Source organism: Lactuca serriola, chromosome 6 (assembly GCF_051521515.1).
Source record: "Lactuca serriola cultivar US96UC23 chromosome 6, Lser_US96UC23_V15, whole genome shotgun sequence".
In the NCBI taxonomy this organism is placed as follows: domain Eukaryota; kingdom Viridiplantae; phylum Streptophyta; class Magnoliopsida; order Asterales; family Asteraceae; genus Lactuca; species Lactuca serriola.
This window is the reverse complement of record NC_136413.1, coordinates 144,440,001-144,450,094: the sequence shown is the minus strand read 5'-3', so window position 1 is coordinate 144,450,094 and position 10,094 is coordinate 144,440,001. Positions and strand designations below refer to the sequence as shown.

Here is a 10,094-nt window from a genome sequence, read left to right as displayed (position 1 = left end):
CATTCTTCCATCCACCTCTCATCTAGCTCTAGCCTTGGCCTTTGCTATTGTGTCTTCTCATACATGGAATTACCGAAATGGTCCTCCATGAATTTCTGTTTTTAAACTTTGCAACTTTGTCATGTTTGTCTACTTATCTTTCTGCTAATAGTTGTGTCACTAAAACATGGATTTGTTTGAGCGTATACACTACGATTTATCGACACCTCCTATTGTGAGAATGAGTGGATATACTTTTTTTGTAAACCTTCTACAAACCAATACAAATGCTAGGTTCTTGGCTATTAAAGCCTCACCTTATGCACCTTTTTTACATTGACATTAAGGCAAAAACGTATGTATCAACTTAAATATTTTGAACATTGCTCACACCTTCCGTCTCTAATTCAACTTGGGGCTCGGACTCACTTGATTGTGTGATAGGCTTCACGTTTTTAATCTTTGAAACACGGAAGATTGCTAGATTGGTGTCCCCTAAAGAAAAAAAAATGATCAATGATAATTTTTAACTAATAATCAAATATTTATATATAAAATAGCCTCTTACAAAAAAGTTAATAAAAATTATAAACCATAAATCTTTTTTAGGAAGATTGTACCGAATGTAACGTATCTCCCAGGTGTGACAACTGATTGCACACCCGGCGTAAGCCTTTTTTCATCAATGAATGTCCCATTCGTGCTACCCAAATCGGTCAACAATAGAGCACCACCCTTCTTTTGAAATCGGGCATGCGTACCGGATACTACATAAGATAAACAAACATTTATCAAAAATAGCAATGTACTTTCAAAAACTGTATTATAGCATCCTACTTTCATATCATTTTATTAAAGCATGGTTTTATGAAAAATAAATTCTTAAAAAGACATTATGGTATAAAAATCTAACCAATATAACGGTCAAAGTCAGCTTTTATTTAGATGAAAATCATGAAATTGCTATAATTGTTGCTATTTCTTGAATTTAACCCAAGAAAGTATTTAGAATTTTGCCATAACTAATAAGTACCTGTAGCAACCGGGATTACTATATCGGCTTTCTCAGGAACACGTCCAACAGTCGCCTCCTTCTACCTCAAATCATGCCCGAAAACTTTAAAAATCAGAAGTCGGATTTTCAGATAATGAGTCTAAAGAAACTACTTACGGATGAAATCTCGAATGAAGATGGCATAGCAACCTTAAAACCGATGTGTCTCGAATCTCCATCACCTATTTGACCAAATCCACAAACCAAATTTTGATTTAAACAAGTATACTATAGCGTGGTAATTGAACATGAACAAGGGATAAAATTGCTCACCCACGGGTTCAAGAAGCCATGTATATTCATCATCGATTGGATTGGTTTGACCAGCTATGGAAGCGTTTATGGTAGCTCCGAACCTCTTCTGTGAAAACAATTTATCGTTAAAGTTATATTGCAATTTCAGAGAGGATCGAGAAGAGGAGAAATTAGGTCTAAGATGGAAGAACGATTGAGGATATTGGGATTTTAATGAAGGGTTTTTCAAATTGAGACATGAAATGGAGTGGGATGTGATCAAGGTTTCCATTTTCGCAGAAAGTTTGCTGCAATTTTAGTGGAGAAATTTGGAGGGAATGTAAGATAGAAGAAGTAACAAGACAATCAACAATGTGATTGAAAGCTTTTGGGGTAGTCATCAGTCATGGTGTATGTGTGGCAGACATTTAATGATGTGATGACATGGATAATCCCAGAATCCAGATTGATTTATTTATTTAAAATTAAAAGTAAATTGATTTTGTTTGTAGCTAAAAATCCAAAAAAGAAACAAGTAAATCGCGGTTGAAGTTATTTAGAGGAAAAATCATAAAAATAATCATATAACTGGGTGGAGGTTTTAACTTTTAACAACCTGGCCATTTTTTTCTAGCAATTGAATGATTGATCGTATATTTCACAACATTATCAATTGATCGACCATTTTTTTTTCTAGCAATTAAAAGTTGTTTTGCAATAATATTGTTACGGATTATCTGCCGGTATAAAGTACACTTTAAGAATCTTTTAGTATCTTGAAATTAGGTTCCCAAATGGACACTGCAAATGTCCAATATCATTTTGAAAGCACATATATTTACCTATAAGTCATAAATTCAACTTCCGATATTCTTCTTCATATTATATTTTTGTTTTATATTCGATTTTATTCAATTAATTTCGAAAAACCGACGATTATATTAATTTTGACATTTTTATATGGTCATCTGGTCATTTCACCTTTAAATTTTATACATTTGGCATGAATATTTAAAATTTTTGTTACAAATTCATCATAAATTTAATTTTTTTACATCTTTTTGTTTTAAATTTTGTTTTCTGCTGTATAAAATCATATTACAAAAAAACATATTTCACATAGAAAAACCCTTCTTTTTCTTTATAAAAACTTTACTTTTTAAATATTTTTGTATGCAAAATATGAAATGAATATTTTTTGATGTGACATTAAAATGTATATATACCACTAGACTAACACTTCAACCCAACTATTTAGATACGTAAAACGAATGCTAAAATGTATAAACCTTTCTCAATTGAAAACTATCTGGTATACAGCATACATATCAACATCTACCACAACTTACATACATATAAAACTCTACTTCCAAATTTCATCCAAATAAAAAAAAAAAAGCACAAATAAACCACCCTATCAAATCTCAATTTCAACCATATTCAACACCCAAAAAAAAAACTACAAAATTCTCGACCTCATCTCAATGTACACGAGCAATCGAATTAGCCCAAAAGGCTCGGGACTCGAAGTTTTCTTTATTTTCAAAGATTTATATATTTATATACACTTAATGATGTCACAAATGGCTTTAAACCATCTGCAACAACTTCAAGCAGCCACTGGAGTTGGCGGCAATAACCATGTCCGACTTCTGCCGCCAGCAAACACTCGAAACAAACTGGTTGTTTGCGTGGTCGGTTTCTTTGCCGGAAACTGGATCGATTGAGCCAAATTTGTGGGCCGTGATTGGCATCGGAAGTGATCGGTAATAAGCAAACACCTGTGGCAAAATCGTAATTTTTTTAGCCCTAGATGGAGAGAGAAGGTAGACTGTGACAGATGGGACTGTGTCTAGCTGATATGTGACACTGACAGTAATTACTGTAAAGTAGTACTTATCTGCGAAAAACGAGTCCTTGTTTGACTTTATTGTTTTAAATTTAAGTTGTATATGTTTTTTTTATTATTATTATTATATCTTTCCCAACAACAAAAATAATTATATAAAATAACAAAAATATATAAAGAATAAATAAAAAGGTACCTCGTTTGTTTCTGAACCACATGCAATGTATCCATCAGCAACAGATAAACCGACAAAATTCTGTAGACATAGATTTTCCAAAAAAGAATAAACAATAAATAAAATATATACAACCAAATTTTAAGTATCAACTTTTACAATAATAGTTAAAGTATTAACAATTTATGAAAGCAATTGAGTTAAAAACACAAACTTTCTCATTTGTATGTCCTTTGAAAGTCATGATGCAAGCATCACTCGATAAGCAACCGAATTTTGTTTTCTTGAGATCCCAAAGCTTTAGTGTGTTATCAGTGGATGCTGAAATTACGGTTTCGCCATCCAAAAACTTCACATAGCTAACTGCTCGATCATGTCCTCCCAATATACACAATGGGGTTGTAATATTTCGAAGATCATAACAATATGTTCGATAATCAGCAGACCCAAAACACACCAAATGAGATGAAAATGGAGAGAATTGTACACAACAAACATTTGCAATGTTTCGGATTGTTGATACACTCTTCTTCTGTACAAGGGTAAAATTGTCATTTTTACATTTGAAATCTTGAAGACGATAAAGGAAAAAGAAGAGGCTTACCTCATTAATGCTCCAAAGTTTGACATAACAATCGTCACTCCCGCTAGCTAACTTTGTGGGGTCCACTCGAGAAAAGTCAACTGACCATGCTCTTTTTTCATGCTCGATATGATGAGAAACTGTTTGACCAGTTCCTGCATCCCATATCTGGAACCATAGAAAATTAGAAACAAATTAAAGTAAGATGATATAAAATTATAAATTAATAATAAAATAAAAATAATGAAAGTGTAGAAAGTAGAAACCTTCACTGAGCCATCGTAATCTGTAGAAGCGAGATAATTCTTGATATAATTATTCCAAGAAATGCAACTAACTTTTGATTTATTCACCATTTCAATTGCAGGATAATGAATATCAATCGAATCATCCAATAATAAATGAAAATCATAAACTTTAATCTTTTTAGAAACTCCCGCAGTTGCAAAATAATCTTCATCTCTATCAAATCCAAGAGAGCATATAACATTTGCAGAATTACTAAAATCACCTCCCCTTAAATTACCACGAACTTCAAATCTACTATACCTTGCATACTTGCATAATCCATTGAAAAAGATTCCAAGTCGATCCAACGGTTTATTATTTTCTTGATCAATCGTGTCCGTTGGATCGTTTTTGATGCTTGATCTTATGGAAAAGTATGCACTTTCAAGGTGGATTAAATTGGCTTTTAATCTTGATTCAATAATTGGTGGTTTGTTGTTTTCTTGAATTGATTGTCTTCTTGACTCGATTTCTTTGATATCGGATTTTAAGTAGTTGATGTCTTTGATTAAATTTGTGGCTTGTTTTTGTTTTTGGTCTTTTAAAGATGTGAGAAAATGTAATAATAATTCGGATTCGGTGTCTTCTTGAGCTATGGAGGATAATAAATCGTCTGTTGATGTTTCTTCTATTTCATTTATAAGCTTGGATTTTAGAATGTCCCTGTTAAATTGAAATCAACATATAAAAAGGAAATCTTTTTTTTTTTTTTAAAAGTTGACAACCAAATTAATTTTATAATTACCTAGTGGTTGGTCGAGCTGAGGCTTCAGGGTGAAGTAGCCAAAGACAAAATCCTGCTTCCTTGGGATTTTCAGACAAGAATCTAGGAGGAAGAATCCTTTGTCTTAAATTCATCATTGCAACTGCATGTTCTTTAGAAGTAATAAAAGATCCAAGAATCTGGAAGATGGAAAAAAAAATTATAAGATCAGTTCAAAAGAAATTTTTATATAATCTCATATTGTTATATTTCACACCTCAAATAGAAGAACACCCAAAGAGTATACATTTGAAGACATCATGCAAGGCCTCTCTTTAACATCCTCGGGCCCCGCATACCACTGTTCTTCTAATAAATCACCACCAAAAGAAGTCAACCCTGGTTGAGTTTGATTTTGAGTTTGAGTTTGACCATGGTTAGAACCAGAACGATTTGGGAACTGTTGCCACATGCCAAAAGAGTTGAAATTTTCACCATGTTTTCTTCTTTTCAAGAATTGATTAGACAAAAGAACATCATCTCCTTTGGTTTCTGTTAATTCCTTCATGTATAAGACTTGATTTGAAGGTAGCAATTTGAAGAATGATGGTCTTAAAGCTTGTAAAGCTTCTCCTTGAGAGTGTGATGAATCCACTAAATCTAATATTTGTTTAAATATATAAAGACTTTTCGATTTATCAACTTTATTCTTTCCCATTTTCAACCATTCTCTCAAATTTACAGTTTCATCTTTGGGAGGGTTAGGCTCGGGAATGACAGCTCGGGGATCGGTTTGACCATCTCGAGGTGGACCTCGGAAAATGACGCCTTTGCCCTTGAGTGTACTTTTCACGAAATACTCGGAGAATCCGGATTTAGAAAGAATCTTTGTTCGAATACTTGAAGTGGGTTGGTTTTCATCATGGGGTGAATTGTCATTTGTCTCGTTTTGATTTTGATTTTGATTTTGATTTTCTTGTTTGTTTTCAAGAAATCCTGGGAAGAAAATGGAGTCTGAATCTTCCCAAACATCAGGCTTTGAAGCACCAACTATTTCTAAATTCCCATGGTTGAAATTTCTTACGACTAATTCTTCAACAATACCCCTGGAATTATCATTGCTCTTTCCATCAATGATATTTGTAAATGTGTCAGGATTGTTTTCTTGAAAACTAATATCTTTAATTGGATTCACTACATTGGAACTTGTGGGATTTAGAGAGAATTCTCTTTCTTTGTTTTGTAATCTTGCTCTATTGATGTCTTCAATTGCATTTGCTTCATTATCCATCACTTCATGAAGATCCTTTAAGAAGTTTCATCATCACTTCATGAAGACCCTTTAATGAATTTCATTTCATTAAGTTAGATAATAAAGACAATTAGCCTAATTGTAGGATTATACTTTCATATCTACCAATTATAGAATACTTATTTTAAAGAAAAGAAATGAAAGTAGGATGCTATAATACACAAATATATAAAAGCAAATTGTTATTTATTGTCCACAAAAATATCAGGAAAAGAAATTAAAGCACAATGATGTAGTTGTGTAGATTTTTCAAAGTACAATGTAGTAATAAGAAGAAAACAGAAGTACCAATTTGCATAGTCAGCATCAACAGTCAACACAAGCACTTCCCCACATGATCGAAATATCACCTAAGGTTTCAATTGTCAAAAATCAGGGAAAATGATGCATACGAATGTGTTTGTTTGATGAAGCAGTGTGTGGACCAAATGTAAATCTAGGGCATGTGCAATCTGACCATTTTCATGAATTTCGGTGCCCTAATTGCAGAAGCCAATAAAAAACCTAAATTCTCGATCATAAAACATATGAAATCGAACAAAATTGCATACCCAATTGGGAGTAGACAAATACGGCACGATTTCCCAAAATATTTTCAGAAACCAGGAAGAAATAAAACAAAATCAACTGTCATCTTCCGACTCGCTGTGTCAACTCCTTTCGAAGCAACTTCAGTTCACAGAGCATATATTCAAATAACAAATGATTTAATTCGAAGTTCCTGTATTGAACACCTATTTTTAGTCAAAACAATTCAACTCATTTACCCCCAAAATTCAACTCGTGAGACCGTTCTACTATCGTGAACTTCAAATTGAGCTTAATCCCAATCCAATTAGAACCCATAAAGTTAAAACTTTAACAAAATGTATAGGAATAGTCGTTACAATCAAAATATAACCAATGCAATTAACTCAAAATCAATCGAACTTGATCTGGATGTGATTAGTTGATACCTTTATTGACCCAGGGAAGAAATCGAGCAAGAATGTGCTGAATTAAAAAGGGGAAACGAAAAGTGAGCGAATTTCTAAACGATGGAGAAAACAAAACCCCTGGAGAGAAAAGGTGAAATTTTACGGTACTTTTCAACTGTGAAGCGGCAAAGATATATCTCTGCCACTCGATTGCTTCTTCCAAGATTTTCTTTTTTTCAGTTTCTGAAGAACAAGCATAACTTTTTAGAGTAAATTACAGAAATAATACTCAAACTTTGATTAAATTTACAATTTCAGTCCAAATTTTATAAACACAATATGGACAGTTCGTGTGGTTATATTTTTTTCTAGAACCGCCAAATCAATAAAAACTTTACAATGACCATAACCCCCCAAAAATCAAACATAAAGCTAAAACAATTATAGGACCAAATAAATAAAACCTCAAACCTAATTCTTTTTTTTTTATTTTTTAAAACGGCGAATTAGCATATATCTGGGATTTAACCTATCATCTCTTTGTTAAAAACATCTTACTAAACATCTTGTTAGTCAAGTAGGCTGGCCCCAAGTTGTTTACATAATTCTTACTTTCCTCCCAAAACTGTTATTAAAGACAATCGTATCATCTCTCTCTCTCTCTCTCTCTCTCTCTCTCTCTCTCTCTCTCTCTCTCTCTCTCTCTCTCTCTCTAACAACATGTCACCATCATTGTCCATTTAATATCATTATCTCCTCAGTACCCATCTCCCAACGCATGTCGTATAACCAAGGCCCACCATAGACTATCTATTTTACATCTCCACTCCAAAAGAACATAACACCAATTCAAATCGAAGTTGAATTTCATACCATCATCAAACTAAGACCAAAATTGGAGTTGAATTTCAAATCACCGTCTCACGATTATTCATAAGGCTACCACTTATGCTTGATTCCACCAAAGTTAAAACACATCCTCACAATTACCCACAACCAAAACCAAAGTTAAACTGAAGACCACCATCACCTCAAATTTATACTTATGGTTTATTTAAGTTGTTAATTGTTATATTCATATAGATATAGACAATAGTTGCAAAGATAACGGCGGGTCAAGGTTGGTTGGTCCCTTTAATATATATATATATATATATATATATATATATATATATATATATATAACAATTAACAACTATTGTGTGAATGTATAACTAATTTTGGTCCTTTAGATTAAAAGAATAGATGGTTAAGATAACAATGGCATGATGGTAATTAACTGGGAAAATTAATCTTTCATTTATTAAAACAACGTATTTGGCATTTTGTTTAATAACAAATTAGGAAAATGCATTTATTAAGGGATACAAACCAACAATCCAGAGAAATTTCAAATAAAGAATTAACAATATAAATTAACATTTTTGAAAAATAATATTTCAAATCCATTCAGTCTTCTTTATTTCGTTCTTATACCTTCCATTCAAGAATTAGTTTTTATTATGCCTTCCATTCTTCTGCATGAAAAAAAAAAATTAAAACAATGTTACACCCACTATCAGTAAAAATTGTTGAAAAAATAATATTATAAATTGTATATTCTACAAGAATGTGATACATTCTTTAAGAATGAGATAAAAAAAAATACCATATATAAGAAACAAAATCACAAAAATAAAAGTTCTTTTGATATTAACAAAAATTCTAGCATACTGGAATTATAAGAAATTTAGCATATTTAAAAAAAAATGTCACAAAATTCTTGTAAGAAGGTGAAAAAAATATAAAAAATTAAATATGTTCTACAAGAATGTGATAAGATTTATTAAGAATGAAAAAAAAATACTAAATATGAAAAAAAAAATCATGAATCAATTATTATTGTGATATAATTAAAAAATCTAGCAATTATTTCCAAATGAAATAAAATCAATTATCTAAGGTAGAGTAATAAACAATAACAATAAAAAAGACAATAAAAAAGACAATAAAAAAGACCAGGTGGTAAAATCTTAATATTAAACTATTCAACGTTTGAATCTATAAAAAAAGAGGCATATCACGGTCTTTGCGAAATGGATTTTGAGCATTAAACAATGTGAAGATTAAACTTGAACTAAAACTTAATAATCACACCAGGAAAAAGATTTATCAAAGAAGAAAAAAAATGAAGAAAAAGAAATACTACATACTTGTTACTTAAAATTGGTGACAGAAGACTACTCAATTGGAGAGTTTTTAATAAATTTATTATGCCTATTTGTTGAATTTGATGGGTTCTTGTTTTTTGGGTTATTAAATGAATCATTCTCATTCAATTGCTACACTCTAAATAGCATAATCAAAACTAAGCATCACCAATAACCAGGTAACAACAACCATGGAATAGACTCGCTCCAGTTAACTATAAAACAGACATGGGCCTTTAGTAACCTAGTAACCTCTACACATAACGTCATGCCGCTTCAATAAACAACAAAAACATTGAACCATACATCAAATTAAACATAAAAATGTTAACCCAAAATCGAATTAAACCCCAAAATCTATTAAACAGAAAACACATTAAACCTAAATTAAATTAAACCATAAATTCAATTAAACTTATCTTGAATTACACCTAGTGAATAGAAGATTGCGAAGCAGGGGCATCGACGATTGTGTGTGATGGCGATTCAAGGGTTTGAGAAGGATTGATGGCGGTAAAAGTTTGGCCGACGTGTAGTTACCTAATACCATAGTTATAGGAAATCACAAATAAGTTACCATATTTATAAGGAATTTATATTAGATAATAAATAACTTAATTAACAAAATTTCATAATTACCATATTAAATGATTGGTCTAGAATTAGCCATATATTCACACAATACTTATAGGTTATATATGAACCTAACTCTCTCTCTCTCTCTCTATATATATATATATATATATATATATATATATATATATAAAAGAAATATTAAAAATAAAAAAAATAAGGGATATATAGGCCAAAT

General features: G+C 31.4%; 2 protein-coding genes across 4 annotated transcripts; both read right to left on the bottom strand.

Moving 5' to 3' along the window:
- Positions 1-212: 212 nt before the first annotated feature.
- On the bottom strand, positions 213-1,653 carry LOC145057012 (SMAD/FHA domain-containing protein). The gene is made up of 5 exons (XM_079004765.1): positions 1,307-1,653; positions 1,151-1,215; positions 1,013-1,073; positions 600-746; positions 213-474 (listed from the first exon to the last, which is right to left on the bottom strand). The coding sequence occupies exons 1-5, from the start codon at positions 1,557-1,559 to the stop codon at positions 347-349; spliced, it is 654 nt and encodes a 217-aa protein (XP_078860891.1). The 5' UTR covers positions 1,560-1,653; the 3' UTR covers positions 213-346.
- An 894-nt stretch (positions 1,654-2,547) lies between these two features.
- Positions 2,548-7,322, bottom strand: LOC145057011 (protein SPA1-RELATED 2-like). 3 transcript variants are annotated; one of them, XM_079004764.1, is made up of 10 exons: positions 7,134-7,322; positions 6,729-6,898; positions 6,466-6,527; positions 5,143-6,205; positions 4,908-5,065; positions 4,141-4,825; positions 3,896-4,042; positions 3,506-3,823; positions 3,313-3,372; positions 2,548-3,048 (listed from the first exon to the last, which is right to left on the bottom strand). In XM_079004764.1, exons 4-10 carry the CDS (start codon positions 6,154-6,156, stop codon positions 2,857-2,859), a joined length of 2,574 nt encoding a protein of 857 aa, XP_078860890.1. In that variant the 5' UTR covers positions 6,157-6,205; positions 6,466-6,527; positions 6,729-6,898; positions 7,134-7,322; the 3' UTR covers positions 2,548-2,856. The 3 variants fall into 3 exon arrangements, with proteins under 3 accessions (XP_078860890.1, XP_078860889.1, XP_078860888.1); XM_079004763.1 differs by lacking the exon at positions 6,729-6,898; XM_079004762.1 differs by lacking the exons at positions 6,466-6,527; positions 6,729-6,898.
- Between the last annotated feature and the right edge of the window lie 2,772 nt (positions 7,323-10,094).

Excerpts from the sequence above, each read along its gene's own strand:
- LOC145057012 (XM_079004765.1), bottom strand. The coding sequence starts at position 1,559 with ATGGAAACCTTGATCACATCCCACTCCATTTCATGTCTCAATTTGAAA. Across the intron at positions 747-1,012 it reads AGTAATCCCGGTTGCTACAG|TATCCGGTACGCATGCCCGA; the intron begins GTACTTATTAGT and ends TATCTTATGTAG. Across the intron at positions 475-599 it reads TGGGAGATACGTTACATTCG|GGGACACCAATCTAGCAATC; the intron begins GTACAATCTTCC and ends TTTTTTCTTTAG.
- LOC145057011 (XM_079004764.1), bottom strand. The coding sequence starts at position 6,156 with ATGGATAATGAAGCAAATGCAATTGAAGACATCAATAGAGCAAGATTA. Across the intron at positions 5,066-5,142 it reads TGGGTGTTCTTCTATTTGAG|ATTCTTGGATCTTTTATTAC; the intron begins GTGTGAAATATA and ends TCCATCTTCCAG. Across the intron at positions 3,824-3,895 it reads AACTTTGGAGCATTAATGAG|AAGAAGAGTGTATCAACAAT; the intron begins GTAAGCCTCTTC and ends ACCCTTGTACAG.